This window comes from Electrona antarctica, assembly GCF_951216825.1.
Source record: "Electrona antarctica genome assembly, chromosome: 14".
Lineage (NCBI taxonomy): Eukaryota > Metazoa > Chordata > Actinopteri > Myctophiformes > Myctophidae > Electrona > Electrona antarctica.
Genome location: NC_136795.1, coordinates 4,790,724 through 4,814,527, shown reverse-complemented (window position 1 = coordinate 4,814,527; position 23,804 = coordinate 4,790,724). Strand labels below are relative to the sequence as shown.

At 45.2% G+C, this 23,804-nt stretch overlaps 1 protein-coding gene across 1 annotated transcript; it reads left to right on the top strand.

The window, feature by feature from the left end:
• The first annotated feature begins 292 nt into the window (after positions 1 to 292).
• Positions 293 to 19,367, top strand: LOC306936287 (kelch-like protein 24). Its single transcript, XM_079519776.1, has 16 exons — positions 293 to 334; positions 1,800 to 1,987; positions 3,099 to 3,344; positions 3,455 to 3,586; positions 4,882 to 4,965; positions 6,417 to 6,659; positions 7,203 to 7,337; positions 8,137 to 8,331; positions 8,968 to 9,111; positions 9,351 to 9,513; positions 10,026 to 10,160; positions 10,845 to 10,976; positions 11,355 to 11,615; positions 15,274 to 15,414; positions 17,427 to 17,625; positions 18,334 to 19,367. Exons 2-16 carry the CDS (start codon positions 1,811 to 1,813, stop codon positions 18,524 to 18,526), a joined length of 2,580 nt encoding a protein of 859 aa, XP_079375902.1. The 5' UTR covers positions 293 to 334; positions 1,800 to 1,810; the 3' UTR covers positions 18,527 to 19,367.
• Positions 19,368 to 23,804: the final 4,437 nt, after the last annotated feature.

Below are 23,804 nucleotides of genomic sequence, written 5' to 3'. Positions count from 1 at the left end.
TAACTTTTTAATTACTTATCTTTACACAGAAACATTACTTATTACTTATTTTTACACAGAAACATAATGTGTGTCCTATAGCATCGTTTAAATGCTTAATTTATAGTTTTAATGTGCAAATTAATCTTTTTTTCAATACTCTAGAGGGTACTCTTATTTTGAAGAGATCGTCCCCCGGAAGTCTTATATTTGCTCACTTAGATTTGCCAAAAGAACAGTGCTTGACTCTAAAACCTTCTAAAAGTGAGTATATTACATTGTTTATTTCATCCCCTTGCTGTGTGTGTGTTGAGGACACTCGGTTGGACTTGGAACTCATTCATCCTGTAGATTTGTAAGCAGAACGAGGATTGTTTTACGTGTTTTAATTTTAGTTTACGTTTGTTCCCGTTTCTATCATGTGTGTTGTTAGTAAAAGTATCTGAAATGAAATGAAATGAAATCTATATTTACCCAGGGTATCTGGGCTAAGCTCAAGAACTTGTTTCCAGCCAGGCCCTGCTCATAGAACACATTTCATCGTAGTGGTTGATGCCTTGTTCAAGGGCATTTCAGCGGTGGTAATTTTAACGTGTCGGACGGCTGGTTCGAACTGGGAACCTTCCGGTATCTAGACCGCGCCGCTATCCGTTCGGCCACCGCTGCCTTGAAGTACTCACAAACACGCACGTTTTCAAATGTAGCCTATAATACAATCAATGTATTAAAAAGAGAATCTTTTGAAAATAGCAAATCATTAAAAATCTACTTGCCCTGAAACATGACTGAAGTACGAGCGTCATGTGAACCATGGCTACAAATCTACAAGCTCCCAATGTGTCTCATTGTATATATAATATTATATATGTAATATATAATAGGGCTGAAGTAGCTCTGGTCCATAGCACTGCAACGCATTAGAGCTTTGGACCAGAGCTAGGGCTGAAGTGGTTAATGTACGTTTTTGTTATAATGACTATAATCTTCAATTAATTGTAGCGGAGTAAAAGTATCTGCCTCCTAGTGGAGTAGAAGTAATACAAGTACTGAAACTGGACAGGAAATACTCCCGTAAAGTAAAAAATAATAATATCTCAATCGGGTACAGTAAGTACAATACTTGAGTAAACTTAGTAAATGAATAAGCAGTGAGTGTAAAAAATAACCAGGAACTGGTGGAACAGAGACAAACCTAAATTAAACCTAAGACTGAACGTCTTGTTTGAACTAATTTCAAGGATTCGAGCCTTGAATCCATTTCCCTCTCATTCATTATCGCGAGACATGGCCAAAGCATTTCAATTTCCGGAGGTCCCCCCAGCCCAAACTGTTGAGAACCCCTGAGTTAAACCACATGTAAATAGTAATGTAGTGTGTTGTCTCTCCACCTCACCTCAGCCATGAGTTAAACCACATGTAACAGTAATGTAGTGTGTTCTCTCTCCACCTCACCTCAGCCATGAGTTAAACCACATGTAACAGTAATGTAGTGTGTTCTCTCTCCACCTCACCTCAGCCATGAGTTAAACCACATGTAACAGTAATGTAGTGTGTTCTCTCTCCACCTCACCTCAGCCATGAGTTAAACCACATGTAACAGTAATGTAGTGTGTTCTCTCTCCACCTCACCTCAGCCATGAGTTAAACCACATGTAACAGTAATGTAGTGTGTTCTCTCTCCACCTCACCTCAGCCATGAGTTAAACCACATGTAACAGTAATGTAGTGTGTTCTCTCTCCACCTCACCTCAGCCATGAGTTAAATGGTTAAACCACATGTAAATAGTAATGTTGTGTGTTCTCTCAATTAAATTCAAAAGGCTTTCTCGACATGAGAACATATACGTATATCCTCTCTCCACCACGCTGCACCTCAGCCATGGCTGACAACATCCTGGACCTGGATGCTGCCTGCCAGAGAGAATCACCAAATGTTGCCAAGAGGATGAGACTGGACACTGACCATGTGAGACTGGACACTGACCATGTGAGAGTGGACACTGACCATGTGAGTGTGTGCTATATAAATGCACCATTTACCATTTTAGATTGGCTATTTTCGGTCATTATTTATTTTATGAAAACGTATTTGAACTAAGTGATCAAACTAGTAATAGAATACAAGTTTAGAAGCATCTTCCAGGAACATGATTGGTATCAGAGCTTATAACGAGCTTATAACGCCTCAAATCTGTGATTTCGGCAGCCGGTCGGCTGTTAGAAGGGCATCAACAGTAGGTTTAGAATGTCCACATACCTAAAACATGTTACATTTTCAGATCTTCAGTGTTGAGATTTTATTTTGCTTCATTCCCGTTTCCCATAGCACAATAGCACCCCCTGCCTCTCAAACCCACAGCTATGTAGCATTGATCACTCCTTTGTAAACTAATAAGGACATGTCCAGACAAGACAGACTTCACTAGCCTCCTTTAACAATGATGTAGAGAAGTCGTTCACACTCCCCTACCCCCAAGTCTGTCTGTCTCACAGCTGTGCTAAATCAATGGCGTTACTATGCAAGACCGCAACATGCATAATGGTCTTAAGTCCTATTCATAGTCCAGTTTTCGGTGAATAGGTGACCACCAAAACGGTGGTTAGTAAAAACAGAGAGGTGTGTTTTGTGTGAGCGGTGTTTTCGGTGGTCACCTCTTCACCCAAAACTGGACTTTTAAAAGCCTTAAATTAGCCTTAAATTATCACTTCAATTATCACTTCTGGGGACCCCCCAAAACCATGTGGGGGGGTCCCCCACATGGGGTCCCCCCCCCCCATAGGTTGAGAACCCCTGCCCTAGAATATGCAGCAAGAGGCACCAAGCACCAAAATCCAGTAAACAGGTTTACTGGCGGTGAGCGGAACGCCACGCCCCTCCCCCTTCATTCGCGACGTGCCAAGTACCCCCAGATCATTTGCATGACAACAGGTTTACCTGAACGTCCTCATACACTTTTTTAATTCAAGACATTCCTTGAGAAGATTTACAAAATGTTTCCTGCTACTATTTATAATTGAGTAAACTATAATTGTATAACTGTTAATCACACATTAACTTAATTAAGAAGAATATTTTCTGATGCTGGTCTCGTCATGAGTCGACTCTCACTGTCATACAGGCTGGTCCAGCAGCACAGGATGCCTGCAGTTCACCCCCCTGCCCTCTGGGTGGTGCTGACGTTGCACTCCAGGAGGAGGACCGCAGTGTGCGTATGACTCCTTGGGGCGGCGAACGGGACAAGATCTTTGATGCTCTCAACAGGCTGCGTCTCGAGCGTACTTTGTGTGATGTGATTCTGTGCTGTGAGGGACAGGAGTTACCCTGCCACCGTGCTGTTCTGGCCTCCTTCAGCCCTTACTTTGAGGTAAATTAATCCAAGTTCAATTCAAGTAATCGGGCCGTCTGGTCTGGGGCATACATTAAGTAAGACCTAAACTGTGGACATTTGAAGCCAAACGTTCTGCTTTCCAACAGGCCATGTTTACATCTGGCACGGAGGAGTCCACACAGGACAGAGTGACCATCAGAGAGGAACCCCAGATGATTGCATTGCTGGTGAACTACGCCTACACATATGAGGTGTCCTTCTGCGCTGATAATGCACAGGTAATGTGTTGCCATTAAGCATACGATACACTCAACTCACGATACGATACGTATCACGATATGAGGTTCACGATATGATTTTTCACGATATTTTAAACACAAAAAATTCCAGACAAATGACCGAAAAATCCTTTTTATTATTGACCCCCCCCCCCTCCCCAGTTTGTATTTAACTACATTGCTAAAGTAGCATTATTACTTTTCATGTAAAATTACTTAATTTCTGTGCAACAACTGTAAACATGCTTTCTTGTTTAGAACCTACAGTAGCTCGAGTTAACATGTAAAAGAAAAAGCTTTCTTTGATGACATCTGAGACAGGCCCGCGGGAAGTACTTTACACTAGCAGGGGCTGAACGTGTACCTGGGGGTGCGCGCGCATAGCGCGCGCCGCAAAAATGCGCGTGCACGCGCATCATGCACGCGCATTTTCACGCGCAAACGTGGCCTTTACTTTCCCTCTCCACACGCAAGTTATATATGAACGAACTGACACAGGCAATTAACCAGGATAAGGTGCCAATACTGTGATACAGCATATTTAAATCTCTTTTTTTTCCCTTTCTCTCCTGTTCGAGGGGGGGCTGTGCCTGGGGGGAGGGGGTGCTACAGCCCCCCCAGCACCCCTACTTCCCTCAGCCATGCTGAGAATAGATGTAGACCTATTTGACAGTGCAGAAACATAATTGCCTTCCTTGATGTATTAAAGAGCATCAATGACCATCACCTGGGCACAGTCAGACACACAGCTCCCCTCTGCAAGCTTCTACAACTGAATGGGTGCGTTCGGAAATGCGCACCGGGAATGTGGTCAGTTTGTTGAGTGTGGTGGGCGGTGACGTCACAGTGTGCCTTATTTACGAACGACCACAGCTGTGACGCAATCACACCGGACAACCCCAGCTTCAGGGTAGGGTCGCTCAGTGCGGGCACTCGGCACACCCGGTGCGCAGCGCACTGGATTTTCGAACGACAACGCACCGAGTGCACTGAATAAACGAACGACGAGAGCACACCAGTGCGTTCAGGGCGCATTTCCGAACGCACCCATAGTGACTGCATGGAGTCTCATTTCTCTCCAAAAGCAGCCCCCCTAATAATTATTATTTTTTAATCTATTTTTATATTTATTAAATCGATCATATATATCGTCGGGATTAATATCAATATATATCGATATACGATATATCATTACATGCCTAGTTACCGTCATCATAAACCTCAGTCATTGTCTCCATGTTTGTCCTACATAGCATCAGTGCTTACATTCATTGTTTTCTTCATTTGTTCTATAGGCCCTGCTGGCGGCGTCAGACTTGTTGGAAATCGCGGCTGTTCGAAAGGCCTGCTGTGACTACATGAAGGACATCAAACGTTGGGTAGGGATTTGTTGCTTTTCATATTGAGAGGGTTTGGGGCGTATTGGTGCTTTTTGGGAGGCGAAGATGGATGGCATTGCTGTTCAGAGGATAGGTTTAGGTGTGCTGCCCCGTGGGAGGTTAGGTTGAGGGTGAGGGTTTAAGATAGGTTGTAGTTGTAGGACTAATGACTAGTCTAAACCAAAAACTGTCTAAACTAAGTACCGCACCCCTCATAACTCCATTTTTGAGGTTTTTGATTTTATTCCATAAATCAGTGCTATTGAACACCCTTCATGTCTGTGTGTTGTTTCGAAAATATTGAACCAATGGAAAGTAGTAAAAAACAACACCTCTTAACTCCATTGGACCCTCAAACTGTCTGCTAAAACAACTAACTCCACCACCGCTCTCCTTCTCAGGCAAGTAATTGACAATATCTAAAGACACAACACCAACTTTGATGGGGCAGTATTGCATCGTTTAAAAAATGGTTTAAATGGTTTTATTAATTTCCTGAAAAACGAACATTTTGGAGTTATGAGGTTTCCTCCTGACAGCAGAGATATAATAAATGACACTTGATAAATGACGCAATGCACCGAGTGGCGCGCTATGAGCTTGTAGATCTGCTATTTTTCAATAGCTAAAGTATAACATAATGCTTAGTTAAAACACCAAAAGGGGTTCCCGCTCAGAATGGGTTAAGCACAGAACATCCTAATTCATACTTGGAAATATTCAAATTTGCCCCTTATGCTCAAAATCGGTTATCTGTATTGGCCGATTGTGAGAAAAGAAAATCGGTGATCGGGATCGGTCCCCCAAAAACCTGATCGGAGCACCCCTAATTATGCATCTCCCTCTGGATGTTGTGGTTAGGCTATGGAATGAGCTCCCCTTCCACCTAAGAACTGAGGTCTCTGTGGACACTTTTATTAAAGGACTCCTAAAAACCAAGCCCCCAGTAAGGCTATCCAACGTTGAAGATGCCACTACCTACTGGCGAAATGTGGTATTGCAGCACTTAATGGAAGTGGACGGACGTTCATGACGTCACGTGAAAAGTACCTCAAAATTGAGGTCCGGGGCTAGGCTAGGCTAGGCTAGGCTAAACTTCCACTCGCTCGAGCCATTGAGTTATAATTATACTTCCGGAAGTCTTCCGGGGGCCCTAACGCTCCAACGCTCCGCTCCAGTTCGGTCTCTATCCTTTATATACTCTATGCTAAAAACTCGCCTTTTCAGACTTGCCTTTTATAGCCCTAGTTGACTACAATATGCTGTGTTGTAACACAATCCTGTTTTCCTTTGTTCAATTTCACCGGCTTGGTTAAATGTTGATTGTTTTATTTTGTATAAAAATGTTGCCTTATTTTTGTTACTTTTATTGTTGTTAAGGCACTTTGTGATTGTCTGCGAAAGGTGCTCTACAGATACATTTATTTTCTTGCTTTCTTTTTGCACTTCAGGAGAGCCGAGAGGCCACCGGTCTCGTGTATGTGGACCCCGAGCATCCGGCTCTAGGTACCATGTTCATGCGTCCTCCATCGGAGATTGGGAATTATTGGGACCCCCACCATCCCAACAAGCTGTTAGATGGTCTCAACAGGCTGCGTCTCAACAGGTTCTTGTGTGATGTGATTCTGTGCTGTGAGGGACAGGAGGTCCCCTGCCATCGCGCTGTCCTGGCCTCCTTCAGTCCTTACTTTGAGGTAAATATATTTACGTTTATTGACCTGCTGTAGTGTTCTTAACTTGCCTTTTATATGAACTGATCTGAACTGATTATGTCAATGAATTGTTTACACAATGTACATCAGGGTAGGCATGTCACAGTGATTACATATTAATCACCTAATCAGTTATTGGAGATAATCACAATGATGTTTTTTTTGTATGATCGTCAATCGTTTCCATGTTGAAAAATTACATTTTTTTTATAATAGCAAAAAAGGCAAACAGAAATACAAATTGTAACGTTCCAATGTTCAATGCAATACAAATAATCGTAACAATTAATTGTAAACTTAAATGTGTAATCGCGACATAAGGGATGCCCAGACATTTTTGACTTGAACTACTTTTAACACGACCAGCTCAACAAGACCTACCAACCCCCAAAAATATAATCCCATTGCTGAATACACGTCAAAATGTACCAGGCAGGCCGTCTTTCATGTCAATCATCGAAACCTTAATTAATGTAGCGGATATCAAAGTGTGACTATTTATTTTATTCTTTTCAACGTGCACAGGCCATGTTTACGTCTGGTATGAGGGAGTCCACACAGGACAGAGTGACCATCAGTGGAGTAGAACCTCACACCATTGGAGTATTGGTGAACTACGCCTACACTGGTGTGGTGTGCACCACAAAGGCACATATGCAGGTAATGTACAATGCATAATAAACCTAATTTTCAACATTATTGTTATCGGTTCTTAACACAAAAAAAATAAAGGGGACGTTGCAGGACAACAGCAGTAGCTGTGTGGGGTGAGTTTAGTGAATGATAAAGGGGACGTTGCAGGACAACAGCAGTAGCTGTGTGGGGTGAGTTTAGTGAATGATAAGGGGATGTCGCAGGACAACAGCAGCAGCTGTGTGGGGTGAGTTTAGTGAATGATAAGGGGACGTCGCAGGACAACAGCAGTAGCTGTGTGGGGTGAGTTTAGTGAATGATAAAGGGACGTCGCCGGACAACAGCAGTAGCTGTGTGGGGTGAGTTTAGTGAATGATAAGGGGACGTCGCAGGACAACAGCAGTAGCTGTGTGGGGTGAGTTTAGTGAATGATAAGGGGACGTCGCAGGACAACAGCAGTAGCTGTGTGGGGTGAGTTTAGTGAACGATAAGGGGACGTTGCAGGACAACAGCAGTAGCTGTGTGGGGTGAGTTTAGTGAACGATAAGGGGACGTTGCAGGACAACAGCAGTAGCTGCGCAGTGCACATTGATAGAATGTCAAACTGGTGTTTCTCCTCAACCCGCACCACAGACCAATCAGAAGCCACGGTTCCATTTCAACCCTCATATGTCCCAACAGTTCCGCCTACCTGTGTGGAGAATAGGAGACTGTCCAGACTGAGTAGCGCAGTGACATTTTCAGATCTGCGGAACGCAGCGAATCAGGTTGGAACCCAGGCTACCATATCGGTGCTTAACAAAGACATGTTGTTAATTTGTTCCAGGCCCTGCTAGCAGCCTCAGTGATGTTTGACGTTGCGGTTGTTCGAAAGGAGTGCTGTGACTACATGGTGCAACATGTTGTGGACATTAATAACTGTGTGGAGCTGTACTGCTTCGCCGAGGCCCATTCCTGTAAAGGGTTGCAGACAAAAAGCATGCATTACATGGAGGAACACTTCAGTGTCGTATACCAGCAGGTCAGTTATTTGAGGCTTACTACGTTTTTTTTGGTTTCCGCTATAACCTGAGTAGGTCACAGACATTAGATGTATTTCAGCGACAGTCACATGTCCATTTCACTAAACAAATCATCTATCACCAGTGAACACCTTCCATACGAGACAATGTGACTTCAAGTATAAAATGGTAAATGGTGCAATTATATAGCGCCTTTATCCAAATCGCTTTACAGAGATTGTGCATTACATCCCCCCATTCACACACACATTCATACACCGATGGCGGCGGAAACCATGCAAGGCACCGACCAGCACATCAGGAGCAATCAGGGGTTCAAAGTCTTGCTCAAGGACACATCGACACTAACTCTGGGAGGAGCCCGGGGGTTTGAACTGGCAACCTTACGGTTACCATCCAGCCACTCTACCCCCTGAGCCACCGCCGCCCCCTAGTGACCACCCTACCCCTGAGCCACCGCCGCCCCCTAGTGACCACTCTACCCCTGAGCCACCGCCGCCCCCTAGTGGCCACTCTACCCCTGAGCCACCGCCGCCCCCTAGTGGCCACTCTACCCCCTGAGCCACCGCCGCCCCAAGTATGAGAACAGGGTCTTCATCTATCAGCTAATCTACCGTAGTCTCTTCTACCAATAGGAGGAGTTTCTCTCTCTCTCCGTGGAAAGGCTGACAGAGGTTCTCTCCAGTGACCATCTGAATGTTCCAGAGGAGGACATGGTGTTTGATGCTGCCATGCTGTGGTTAGACAAGAGTCCTACCCGCAAGCAGAGCTTTGGACAGGTCAGTCATTTCTTATTCTCTCACCTTGTAAGACAATCAGAGGTCTCTGTCTGTCGATACGTCAGGGGTCTTCTAAATGTAAGGTAGTTTCTAGAACAGAGCCCACTGCTTGCTTGACGTCTATAATGTGTTATAAGTAACTTGCTGGTATTCTGCATGTTTTTTATTATTTACTAGTCCAACTGGATATTGGGTGAAACACATTATGCTGTATATAATATTGTTCTGTGTTCTTGAAGGTGTTGGAGCACATCCGTCTGCCTCTCATCAGTCCCTCCTACCTCCACACTGTGGTTGAGAGTCTGGATGTGGTGAAAGAACAGCAGGGCTGTCAGAGGTTCATCTCTGAAGCCAAGGGGGAGCAGCCATACTCTAACACAGCACGCCCACGCAGCACCACCGGTAGGTACCCTGTTGAACACATGCATGCATGCGGCCGTGCTATTTTTGGAAAAAATAAATATCTTGGTGTTTTAAAAGGTGACGAGCTGAAAGTCGACATCTATCCAAAGGCCAGCATGCCTGTCTGTGAGATATGGTCTCTTTTCATGAAATAAACTCTTGAATGTTGACCCTGATGAAGGCCGAAACGCGTTGGTCGTGTTTTTAAACCCTTGTTTTTAATATTTAACTAATCAATGAAATAAAGGATTTTTCTACTTCTACTGGACAGAGCTGCCTTGGACCCTCTTTTAAGTTCGCCACCTTATATCTCCTTCCACAGTGACATTGACTCAAGGTATAGAACTTTTTAAGAACTCTTGTGCTTTGCTCTATGAAACCCTCTCCAAAGAGCACCTGTCAACAGTTCTCTCTACATATAAAGGACCCACGTAGCGCTTCTTAGTTTCTTTTTTTCTGAAACTCTTGAATGTACTCTGTCTGACCTGCTCCTGCTCCCCCCCTGGATGCAGTGATCGTGGTGGTGGGAGAAACGCGCAAAAGGAAAGGCGTCAACGCATTTGACAGCTTTGATCCCCTGACAGAAGAGTGGAGGACAGTTGAAGACTTGCCCATGAAACTGGACAGTCCTGCCATGGTCGCCTCAGGTGAGAAATTCAATTAAAATTAGCGGACTCGGGTCCATACACACAGTACAAACAAATAGACATAAAAGAAAAAGTAATTAAATGGATGTAAAATACAAATAGTACACAACTTAACCCATTCTGGGTGGGAACCCTTTTTGGGGTTCTGTACAGTATGTACAGTATTCAAAATAAAGTGATGCTGCTATAAATAGAAAACTGGGTCAATCCACAGGTATTTAACACCTCGAACGCCCGGGATTATTTAATCCGCAATTACATTAAATCAATTACATTAAATCATAGCGCCAAGCGATTTATAGCAGCCAAATATACCAAAACACACTCGAGAAGATCGACAACAACGGGAGGTATGATTAATTCTAACGCGACTAGCTACGGGACCGCGGTGGGCCGTAACACATCATTTTTTCTTTTCTTAGAATTGGACGGAATGATTTAGATCAAGAGTTATTAACGTTTTAAGATTTTCGATCTCGTCGGCTAAAATGGCTTAATATAAGCGCCCAGCAGCTTCTATTATATCACCACACACTGGAACTATTTTGTTGAAATTCTGTGAATTTCTTCAGCGATATATGAAGACATTTCAAGTTGTGTATGCATATTATTAAACGATGCATTTCTTTTTAACAATGAAAGCTTACGTCATAGTTTTAATTCTGCTCCTCTCCCACCATATAGGCTCTACTCTGTATCTGGCTGGAGGATGGGACAGGACGGGTGGTGGTGACTGTAGTGACATGTGGCGCTTCGATGCTCAGAAGGAAAAATGGATGAAGATGGCTTCCATGAAGGAGGAACGTGCTCACTTCAGTAAGCTGTCAAACTATTCTAATTTAGCCCCCTTTCCCTGCCAAGAATATTTAACGGTTTGAAAATCCGTCCTATGTAATCCATAGTTGGAGCCCATTCAAGATTGAATGGTCTCTCAGGGGGAAAGGACACACAAACAAGGCAGAGAACATTGTCCCCACCAGGAAATAAGAAGGAGTTTTACGAGCACATGGCTGTCACATGTGTTTCTGGGTTGATCATAGATTACCTCCCTCTAGTGGAAACACTGACTGGACGTAATTTACGCCCCTGGCAGGATTATCCATTGAAATAAATGGACCCTAGCCTCGACGACCATGCATGTCCAACACGAACATGTGGTCTTCTAACGATTATGTTGTATCTTTTTTTCCACAGGCCTGGTGATGCTGGATGGATATATGTTTGCAGTGGGGGGGTCGGGGATGGGGGGTGACTGCCCAATAGAACGGTACGACCCTAGCACGGACACCTGGGAGGTGATGGGGAAGGACACAGTGGGAGCGCATTACGGTGTTGACAGCTGTGACCCGAGCGCCACTGAGACCTGGGGGGCGACGAAGGATACCGGAGCGGGAGCGCATTACGACGTTAGCAGCTGTGACGTGGTCGCACTGGACGGACATCTCTATTTTATTGGTACGGAACAGATTCATGGACCTGCAGGTTCAGCCTGCTGGGTTTCATGAGGTTGTGTTTTTCATGTAGTAATAATAATAATGAATTGCATTTTTATAGTGCTTTTCTATGAACTACGTGCCTACTCAAAGCGCTTTACAATGGTTCATTCATTCATACATTGGGAGGTGAAGCGGCGAACAGTCGAAGCCAGCGTCCTCACTTCCCACATTCACACACCAATGGTGGCGAGCTCACACCGACCGACCCATTGAAGGCAATGTAGGGTTCAGTGTCTTGCCCAAGGACACTTTGACATAGCGTTAGTGTATGTCAAGCATAATGGTTCACTGAAAACTAGGGCTGACCTCCATTAGTCGAATAGTCGACTAATCGATCGGAACGGGTCTCAGTCGACTGACAACCTCTCAGTCGATGTTCACCAAAAAAAAAAAAAAAAAACAGTCGGGACGATTTTTTTCTTTTGGGCCGGGTGGAAAACCCCTCCTCCGTTATAATGTATGCTCCCAGTCCCCGCACCGCAGCATCGGGGAACACTCTGGCAGCCAGAGTAAAGGCTGGGAGGGACCGAGCCGAGGGAGGCTACTGTACTGTAGCCTACATGTTGTTTATGCTCCGGAGTCCAGACCCATGCAGTTTAATAATATACAGTCACAACAGAATGCACACTGCTGTCTCGTGTCTCATCACAATCCCAATGCGCCACCCGTGAAGTCGGGGGGAAAATAAAAAACAGGCTGCTAGTGTTAGTGTAGGGTCGGGGATCGTTAGCTTAGCGCGTAGCTACTGATTCAACCCACTGATTGAACTTCATCTCCGCCTGTAATCTAGGTTATTTTTTTATTGACAACGTGAACGAACCCCGACACCAGCGCTGCAAAAATAGACAGATCTACAAGCTCTCAACGCGTAGCGAACGGCGCTGCAAAAACAGGCAGGACGCGATGCCTTGAGAGCTTGTGGATCAGCCTCCCCGACGGTGCGGGGAGGCAAGAGTTCTCCGGGGAGGAGGAGAAGTTACCAGGGCAGGCTACATGTTGCTGCGGCTAACAACACTGTCACCAGCCAGTGGTTGTGATGTTAGCGTGGCTTGCAGCTGCTTGTCCGTTCCAACTTCACTTCATCTCCACCTGTAACTTATTTTTTATTTTGTTACCCTGGCTGCGCAGCTGCGCTGCAAAAATAGACGGATCTACAAGCTCTCAACGCGTAGCGAACGGCGCTGCAAAAACAGACGATGGGCGATTGAAAACAATTGGCATATCGCCCAACCTTAATGCAAATGTGTTGTTTTTTTTTTGGGGGGGTGCAAGACAACTCACCCCTAAAGCCACTTTTGGTGAGTTGTCCAGACAACTCACCCCTAAACGTGAAGACATCTCACCCCTGCTTTTTTAGGGGTGAGATGTCTTCACTTTCGGGGTGAGATGTCTTCACGTTTAGGGGTGAGTTGTCAGGACAACTCACCAAAAGTCTGACTGAATATGTAGCCTTTGATTGAGCTATACTTTACTGAATATTTCACAAGAATATAACACAAGAGTCAAATGTAATGTAGTTTATTTAAATATAGAAACTACAGGCTACAGATGTAAATATATTTATGACACAGTAAAATGTCGAATTCGCCTTTAAGTATGTCAAGGTCAAATGCATAATAAACCTTACAAATACAAACATTATTGTTTGTATGTAGGCTACCCAGTAGCCTACCCATATGATTAGATGAATGTGCAACATTGTTTCCATCTTCCAAGCATATTCCTGCCAAAATGGAGATCTTAAATTGTTGAAAATGTCTTTAAACAAAAGATCACCATGAATTCAAGGCGTGTGTGTGTGTGTGTGTGTGTGTGTGTGTGTGTGTGTGTGTGTGTGTGTGTGTGTGTGTGTGTGTGTGTGTGTGTGTGTGTGTGTGTGTGTGTGTGTGTGTGTGTGTGTGTGTGTGTGTGTGTGTGTGCGCGCAAACTTCTGAAGAAATGTGAACTGAACCCCTCTCAATTTGGTTACTCCAGATGGCTGTCACTTTTCTCACATGCTAATGTAACTAGCAGTAGCTGCGCATTGTCCGAAAGTTCGCTTCGTTTGGCAGGTGTGAAGGCTCATTCGAATCCTAATGCGCAGCAAAGAACCGCATTCTACTCCCAAAAACGGGGGTTTCACTTCGCTTCCAAGCGCACTTGATTTCGATTCGGTGCAGGTGGGAATGCAATCCGTAGCAAATAAAGGAAATGAAGCAAACTATCATGTGGCGGATAAGGAGCTAAACACAGTTGGAGACGGAGAAGGGATATTCATTTTACGCAGTGCAAAGATGTCCCGTTATCATGTGACGTGGTCAAATAAGGAGACCGAATTAAGCCCTCATCGAAATATGAGGACGAGCACATTAATCTATTGCTTAAGGAAACGCATAAAAAACACTGCAGTGTACAGAATATTCTGTCTGTCTGTCGTGCGTGTCTGTCTGTCACTGTGGGATCCGAGTGGATACTTTCTTCATCTTGTTTAAATATAAATACTTCAAAATTAAAACACATGTTTAGCTCAGCATGATCTATAAACTGTATAGCTAACATGGAATATGCATAATAATTGTGATCGGATCATCAATGGGACTCTGGGAGTAGGCTATCTATACTATTGTAAACTTCGGATCATTTTGCGCTCCCGTCTCCGCTGTGCCTCGTTCATGTGCCCAAAAAAAAGAACAGTGGCGCGCGCACACACACACACACACACACACACACACACACACACACACACACACACACACACACACACACACACACACACACACACACACACACACACACACAGTAAGTCTCCGACGACACACTGCATCCGTTACTCTCACTTTACGTGAAAAGTCTATTTTTTAACATCGGCTTCTGAACACATTGATAAAATTCCCTGCTACGTTTCCTTGCTGCGCCTGACACAGCCAGTGTGAAGGCAAACCGCATCAAATTAAATATGCAAGAATCCAAATTCTCCGCCCATACGCATTTGAGTCTACCGAAGTATTAGGTGAGAATGTGACCTAATTAGCAACTTTGTACAGCCGTCAGACTCTGCCTTTGAAGCGCAAACATTATCCACAAACGACCCCCCCCCCCCCCCCTCAATGCTGCATAGAGAGAGAGAGAGAGACGCTCTACTCCTTACAAGTGTTTCACCGGATTTTACTGTTAAATAAATAAATAATTAGCCGTGACTGCGCACGTCTGTAGGAACCGATAGTTAGATCCGAAATTGAATTATGCCTACTGTAATGGGTGCCACGGAAAGTACAGACAACTCACCCCGCAATGTCAGAAAGTGAAGACAGCTCACCCCGGAAAGTAAAGACATCTCACCGGGGTGAGATGTGAGCTGTCCGGACAACTCACCCCGACATGTCAAAAAGTGAAGACAACTCACCGGGGTGAGATGTCTCGTATTCGTTCAGTCGACTATCAGTCGACTAACAGCAAATTTATTCATATTAATTTCGACTATACAAATCCTTAGTCGGGGACAGCCCTACTGAAAACGTACAAATATACTTTGGTATTATTTTATTACGTATTCATGCTTCACCTGTTGACGGTGAATAACGTTTTGACGTGTGTGTGTGTGTGTGTGTGTGTGTGTGTGTGTGTGTATCCTGGACTAGGTGGTGTTTATCCTGACAAGCCAGGTGGCCAGGTGGCCAAGTACAACCCTAAAACCTCCGTGTGGACACAACTCGCTCCTATACAGATTCCACGTACAGACTCAGCCGCTTGTGTTCTGAATGGAAAGATCTACGTTACAGGTATCTTACCTTATTTCCTTACCTTTAAGTAGTCACATGTTTATGCCCACTACGGTCGATCGCCCCGACCGTGGTTAATCACGGAGCCTTTGGTTGTGCTTTAGTCACTAAACTTTTCCACATGTTCAAAGTCATTTCTGAAAAAGACATAAGCCTAGTATTTTTTTTAAATCATACTATCATTGTCGATATAACGCCATTTAGGTCAACGATATAACATTATGTTGTGATATAATAATATTGTGCAGGAGGATGCTAAACGCACACCAGTCTTAGTAGTGGTGCCAGCTCACACCAGTCTTAGTAGTGGTGCAGCTCACACCAGTCTTAGTAGTGGTGCAGCTCACACCAGTCTTAGTAGTGGTGCCAGCTCACACCAGTCTTAGTAGTGGTGCCAGCTCACACCAGTCTTAGTAGTGGTGCAGCTCACACCAGTCTTAGTAGTGGTGCAGCTCACACCAGTCTTAGTAGTGGTGCAGCTCACACCAGTCTTAGTAGTGGTGCAGCTCACACCAGTCTTAGTAGTGGTGCCAGCTCACACCAGTCTTAGTAGTGGTGCAGCTCACACCAGTCTTAGTAGTGGTGCAGCTCACACCAGTCTTAGTAGTGGTGCAGCTCACACCAGTCTTAGTAGTGGTGCAGCTCACACCAGTCTTAGTAGTGGTGCAGCTCACACCGGTCTTAGTAGTGGTGCCAGCTCACACCGGTCTTAGTAGTGGTGCCAGCTCACACCAGTCTTAGTAGTGGTGCAGCTCACACCAGTCTTAGTAGTGGTGCCAGCTCACACCAGTCTTAGTAGTGGTGCCAGCTCACACCAGTCTTAGTAGTGGTGCAGCTCACACCAGTCTTAGTAGTGGTGCCAGCTCACACCAGTCTTAGTAGTGGTGCCAGCTCACACCGGTCTTAGTAGTGGTGCCAGCTCACACCAGTCTTAGTAGTGGTGCCAGCTCACACCAGTCTTAGTAGTGGTGCAGCTCACACCGGTCTTAGTAGTGGTGCCAGCTCACACCGGTCTTAGTAGTGGTGCCAGCTCACACCAGTCTTAGTAGTGGTGCAGCTCACACCAGTCTTAGTAGTGGTGCCAGCTCACACCGGTCTTAGTAGTGGTGCCAGCTCACACCGGTCTTAGTAGTGGTGCCAGCTCACACCGGTCTTAGTAGTGGTGCCAGCTCACACCGGTCTTAGTAGTGGTGCCAGCTCACACCGGTCTTAGTAGTGGTGCCAGCTCACACCGGTCTTAGTAGTGGTGCCAGCTCACACCGGTCTTAGTAGTGGTGCCAGCTCACACCGGTCTTAGTAGTGGTGCCAGCTCACACCGGTCTTAGTAGTGGTGCCAGCTCACACCGGTCTTAGTAGTGGTGCCAGCTCACACCAGTCTTAGTAGTGGTGCCAGCTCACACCGGTCTTAGTAGTGGTGCCAGCTCACACCAGTCTTAGTAGTGGTGCCAGCTCACACCGGTCTTAGTAGTGGTGCCAGCTCACACCGGTCTTAGTAGTGGTGCCAGCTCACACCGGTCTTAGTAGTGGTGCCAGCTCACACCAGTCTTAGTAGTGGTGCCAGCTCACACCAGTCTTAGTAGTGGTGCAGCTCACACCAGTCTTAGTAGTGGTGCCAGCTCACGGCAGAAACATCTAAAGAGTTAAGAAACCAACGTTTCGGCAGATGCAACTGCCACTCTTTCTGTCTTTTTAAGACTTAACTCTTTAAGTGATATATAATAATATATCAGCGGGTAGCCTATTTAAGGGTCAACAGTCAACAGTCTTCCGTGAGAACGTTAGGTTTTGGTACGATGACGGGCGTATCGTCATGGACTCAAAGTAAAATTAGCTGACCTTCCCTTGGACTGAGATTAAAAAGGCATAACCCTCCCCTATTTTCCTCCAGGTTTACACTTTTTTTTCTTTCTAAATATCGACCTGTCCCTTAGTCTGGAGTTTGTCCTTTAAACTTGACTGTAGTTTGGGCCCATAATGAAAGGCACTAACAGTCAATCCCTGTGTGTGGATAGGTGGTCTGTGTAGACACGAGGAGTACGGCAAGGTGATAGCAGAAACGGTGGAGTGCTACAACCCGCAGACCGACCGGTGGACCATGTGTGCCCCCTTTGCCTTTGGAGGACGCTACAAGCACAGCGCCGTCGTGGACAAAGGAAAGATCTACGTACTGGGAGGGACGGCAATACAGGGCAATTACGATGATCACTTCCGGTAAGACACTGCAGCGGCTCCATGAATGTCTGGGAGGGGGAAAAAGTGTCTTCTGGACACTAAGGGCTCCATTTTCGTCACCGCTAAACCCCTTTTTTTCCTATTTTGCAAAACATTTTTGAATAGTTAAAATGGCCAGTCTACCAGCTCACAACGTGTCAATGTAGATTGGCTAGTTGAACTATTCAACAATGTTTTTCAAAATTGTAAAAAGAAAAAAAAGGGCAAAGCAGTTTTAGGGATAAGGGGTTTAGCGGTGACGAAAATGGAGCCCTAAGTCAGTGGTTCCCAATCGTTTTAGCCTAAAAGAGAGATTAGACGTTTGCACCAGGACTCAAACTTCTGAAAATAGGGGATCCTACAAGCTTGCGACGCGTGCTTGTAGATTGGCTATTTTCACTACTTCTTAATTATTTTATATTCATGGAATTTCTTAATTATTTTATATTCATGGAATTTCATAGATGTTTTTATATATACAAGTATTTTTACATGTTCAAAAAAAGAATCTTTGTCCAGTCGTGACTCGTGACCCATAAAGATTGGTCCGTCACCCACAAATGGACTAGTAGTGTCATTTGTATGTCAGCAGCAGTCGACAGGCAAGTGCTCAGGAAGTTGAAAGTACCATAGCTTACGCTATGGTGTCTTCTGGTCCATACGAGACATTTCTTTCACATCCGTCGGTCTCTCTCTGTTCGTGTCTAGATATGCCAGAATGATCGAGTGCTACTGCGAAGAGACGGACACGTGGGAAAAGGCGGGAGAGTCAACGGCTGCTCGCTTCGGTATCAGATGTGTGTCTCTCAAGCTGCCGAGGTATCATGGTTACGACTTCGAATGTGGACACGATGATGCTCAATATTCCCATTCTGGAGACTCCATGAATGATGAGTGGTAACCCACCTGTTCCAGACCACTTATTTGTATTCCATTGTGTAAGCCGAGATCTACCAATGTGTTCCCCGGACCGCTGCACTAGAGGCACACCTTAATCTAACAGATCTACCAATGTGTTCCCCGGACCGCTGCACTAGAGGCACACCTTAATCTAACAGATCTACCAATGTGTTCCCCGGACCGCTGCACTAGAGGCACACCTTAATCTAACAGACTATTATTCATTTGATTACCTGCAGCTGCTGTACTAGCCTACCATGTTTTTATTCCGCTGAAGTTCTTTTTTGTTTTTAAACCTGAACTGGAAACATTTTCTCTAGAAACAGGCTGTGTATCAAACATTCATGAGCATCATAAACGACAAAGATCCACTGCCACCTGTAGAAATGCACACTAGATACATTAAAACCCCTCCTACGGCTGTTGAATGAACAGTGGTAAATCCTCCTCTACGGCTGTTGAAATGAACAGTGGTAAATCCTCCTCTACGGCTGTTGAATGAACCGTGGTAAATCCTCGTTATCTATAAATGGTGAAGTATAACAAGATGTTAAAGCATCGCCACTGAGTAGACCAAAGCAATGTCGCACGTCCTACTTGCTCTCTCTCTCTCTCTCTCTCTCTCTCTCAATCTCAATCTCAATCTCAATCTCAATCTCTCTCTCTCTCTCTATCTCTCTCTCTCTCTCTGTGTATATTGTGTGTGAATGCTTCCCTCCCAACGGATATGATATTTTTTTTTAATCCACAGTATTTGTATGAAGACATTAAATGTATATTTTCATGCTGTACATTTCTTGTACCAACTTATTATGTTTTTAATAAAATGACAGAAAACAGAACAGCGACTTACATTAATTGTACTTTTACAGGATATTGTGTTAACAGTGTTTAGCCTCTGCACTGCATTAACTATTAATTGTTAGGCTATTATTATTCATAATATTTGTTCTGGAATTGGAAGTGTTGCAATATAAGAGGTGTGTGAATCTATTTATTAACTTGCATCAAAATATAAAACCAGGGCTGCCAAGTTTCAGAAAATGCCAAGAGTGAGACCTTAGTGTCTTAATGCGTTCGACTGGCCTTTTTTAATGTCGATTTGGCCTCCCACCCTAGAGTGGTGCAACTCCGTGTGGGGGGGGGGGGGGGGGGGGGAGTTTCAGACCCACAGGATAGAGCCCAGGGTGCCGGGCCGGTTCCTGCGAGCCGTCCCGCGTCCGAAACGGTAGAGAAATGACAGAGTTACCATGTGGGGGATCCACTACTGTACTGTACTGTACTGTACTGTACTGTACTGTACTGTACTGTACTGTACTGTACTGTACTGTACTGTACTGTACTGTACTCGCACACCCGGAATCATCATATATACAGTTAATATGTGCATGTGTGTTTGTGTTTGGTTGCGCACAGGTGGTGAAAAACAACCACGCTGTTTTCGTGCTCAGACCCAGCCAGCCAGCAAGCCACACACATAGTGCTCAGACCCAGCCAGCCAGCCAGCAAGCCACACACATAGTGCTCAGACCCAGCCAGCCAGCAATCCACACACAGTGCTCAGACCCAGCCAGCCTCACACATAGCTCCGTAAGGGAGTGGTTGCACCACTCAAAAAATCTTCAAAAAACTGAAGAGGCTACTGGGGATTGGAGAACCTGATTTGGACATGATCTGATGCAGGACAATGTCACTATGACAGAAAGAGAAGATGGGTCTGGCCACATTCATTCACCCCATAATCTCAGTGGAAATTGGGGAATATGTTGTGAAATAAAAAGTCAGAAAACTGGAATTTGGGAAAATGCCTTATTTTTAATTTCCCCATGCCCACACATCTGTGGTCTCTCTCTCTCTCTCTCCCTCTCTGAACAGAACTATAACGACAAGTTGCTATGCGGCCCCTCCCCCTTCACACACACACACACACACACACGCACACACACACACACACACACACACACACACGACTTTGTCCCTATAATGTGAGTAGGCTACTGGCACCGTTCCTCATATCACACAAGAGACGCCACACACCAGTATAGAAGAGAGATAGTCACTTGTGACTTACTCACTTAATGTTGTAACTTGTGGAGGCTATATTGTCTTCCATGAAAAATATTTCGAAGCGATGTTAAACTCTGCATGGCTCATTTCCATGCGTTCACAGTCAGGGACCCTGCTGACGATTTGGTGGTCCACTGCCTGGTTACCCTTCTACTGCATATAACAGCGCTGCATGATCTCCTGCAGATCGGCTATTTTTGCCGTTTGTGAGGACACACACATGGGTGCGCGTTATTACGCGGCGGAGCCGCGGAGAAAATTGTTATTATGCGAGCCGGCTTGGCTTTTTTGGCACATTTTATGCCCCCCTCGGGGTGCGTATTGTGCGTGCGTGAGAAATGAGAGGTGTGGCGTGGTGCGTGGTAAAAGGTCAAATTGCGTGACTCTCACTCTCAAAGCGTGAGACTTGGCAGCCCTGGTACATTTCAAGCACAAACTCAATACAAAGGCTGTTAACTGTGAGTGGACGACCCAATTAAGCATTACACTTGTTTACAACAGGGTCCACCATGTTCAATTCATCAAAACATTTAGAGACGTACAAATAGACACTTCTATATAGACAAAGAACAGTACAGGAATTCATCATAATGGAGGTAAAAAGGGAAAAGAAACATATACAGTGAGGGGAAAAAAGGGGGGGCGGTGGGGGGGGGGGGGGGGGGTTCAGATTTTACGGGGGCCAGTTTCGAATTGCAGCCATCCGTAGGTGCCCTTTGAGAGCGGTTTTGAAGGAGTCAAGGGATTCGCATGTCTTAATGACTGTTGGTAGGGCGTTCCACATTTTGGTGGCATAGGAGCGAAAAGAATTTAGTCCCTTGTTTGTGCCGAATCTGGGTTGAACATGATTCGTTGCACTCCCTCTGGTGTTGTGGGTGTGGACTTCGTTAACATTAAGGAAGTATCTACACAGGTACATGGGTATCTTGGTGGAGTATCGAATCTTGTGGACCAGACCCATTGCAAGATGCTGTACTCTGTCGCCGACCCTAAGCCATGCCAGTAGACGCGACGCTGACGCGCCCGGTGGAGCCCTGGTGTAGGCTTCACTCACAATGTCACAACAGATTGTTGTATAGTTGATGCAAGCTAGATGCGAAGGTGTGAGTGACCTTCGCATCTAGCATCCAACAATTGCTAGATGTAAACAAAGGGTAAGTGTCATTGCCGCCTGTAGCAACTCATAATGTAATAACTGCTCATAATGTAATAAGGGCTCATAATGTAATAATTTAAATGTAATAAAAACTCAATGTAATAATCAGCTCATAATGTAATAAAAATATGAGCGCATAACGTAATAACAGATTTTTCTATAATGTAATAATGTGTTACGTTATGAACGACCACATGGCAGTTCATAATGTAATAAAAGTTCATAATGTAATAATGGCCCAAATTGGTGAGAAAAGTCTTACACTGTCATATTTATTACTTCTGTTGACAAATGTAGACTTTCTTATGGCCCATATGGTCTTACACTGTCATATTTATGACCCAACGCACCTTTTTCCCCAATGGGACTTTTTTCCCAACGCACCTTTTTCCCAACGCACATTTTTCCCCAACGCACCTTTTTCCCCAATGGGACTTTTTCCCCAACGCACCTTTTTCCCAACGCACCTTTTTCCCCAACGCACCTTTTTCCCCAAAGCACCTTTTTCCCCGACGCACATTTTCCCCAACGCACCTTTTTCCCCAACGCACCTTTTTCCCAACGCACCTTTTTCCCCAACGCACCTTTTTCCCAACGCACCTTTTTTCCCAACGCACCTTTTTCCCCAACGCACCTTTTTCCCAAAAGCACCTTTTTCCCCAACGCACCTTTTTTCCCAAAGCACCTTTTTCCCCAACGCACCTTTTTCCCCAACGAACCTTTTTCCCCAACGCACCTTTTTTCCCAACGAACCTTTTTCCCAACGCACCTTTTTTCCCAACGCACCTTTTTCCCCAACGCACCTTTTTCCCCAACGCACCTTTTTCCCCAACGCACCTTTTTCCCCAACGCACATTTTCCCCAACGCACCTTTTTCCCCAACGCACCTTTTTCCCAACGCACCTTTTTCCCCAACGCACCTTTTTCCCAACGCACCTTTTTTCCCAACGCACCTTTTTCCCCAACGCACCTTTTTCCCAAAAGCACCTTTTTCCCCAACGCACCTTTTTTCCCAAAGCACCTTTTTCCCCAACGCACCTTTTTCCCCAACGAACCTTTTTCCCCAACGCACCTTTTTCCCCAACGAACCTTTTTCCCAACGCACCTTTTTTCCCAACGCACCTTTTTCCCAACGCACCTTTTTCCCAAAAGCACCTTTTTCCCCAACGCACCTTTTTCCCCAACGAACCTTTTTCCCAACGCACCTTTTTTCCCAACGCACCTTTTCCCCAACGCACCTTTTTTCCCAAAGCACCTTTTTCCCCAACGCACCTTTTTCCCCAACGAACCTTTTTCCCCAACGCACCTTTTTCCCCAACGAACCTTTTTCCCAACGCACCTTTTTTCCCAACGCACCTTTTTCCCAACGCACCTTTTCCCCAACGCACCTTTTTTCCCAAAGCACCTTTTTCCCCAACGCACCTTTTTCCCCAACGAACCTTTTTCCCCAACGCACCTTTTTCCCCAACGAACCTTTTTCCCAACGCACCTTTTTTCCCAACGCACCTTTTTCCCCAACGCACCTTTTTCCCAAAAGCACCTTTTTCCCCAACGCACCTTTTTTCCCAAAGCACCTTTTCCCCAACGCACCTTTTTCCCCAACGAACCTTTTTCCCCAACGCACCTTTTCCCCAATGGGACTTTTTCCCCAACGCACCTTTTTCCCAACGCACCTTTTTCCCCAACGCACTTTTTTCCCAACGCACCTTTTTCCCCAACGCACCTTTTTCCCCAACGCACCTTTTTCCCCAATGGGACTTTTTCCCCAACGCACCTTTTTCCCCAATGGGACTTTTTCCCCAACGCACCTTTTCCCCAATGGGACTTTTTCCCCAACGCACCTTTTTCCCAACGCACCTTTTTCCCCAACGCACTTTTTTCCCAACGCACCTTTTTCCCCAACGCACCTTTTTCCCCAACGCACCTTTTTCCCCAATGGGACTTTTTCCCCAACGCACCTTTTTCCCAACGCACCTTTTTTCCCAAAGCACCTTTTCCCCAACGCACCTTTTTCCCCAACGAACCTTTTTCCCCAACGCACCTTTTCCCCAATGGG

What these genes read in the sequence shown, in the direction of transcription:
- LOC306936287 (XM_079519776.1), top strand. Translation starts at nt 1,811, where the DNA reads ATGAGAACATATACGTATATCCTCTCTCCACCACGCTGCACCTCAGCC. An exon ending in TCAGTGTCGTATACCAGCAG is followed by an intron (nt 8,332 to 8,967) that starts GTCAGTTATTTG and finishes TTCTACCAATAG; the next exon opens with GAGGAGTTTCTCTCTCTCTC. An exon ending in AATTACGATGATCACTTCCG is followed by an intron (nt 17,626 to 18,333) that starts GTAAGACACTGC and finishes GTTCGTGTCTAG; the next exon opens with ATATGCCAGAATGATCGAGT.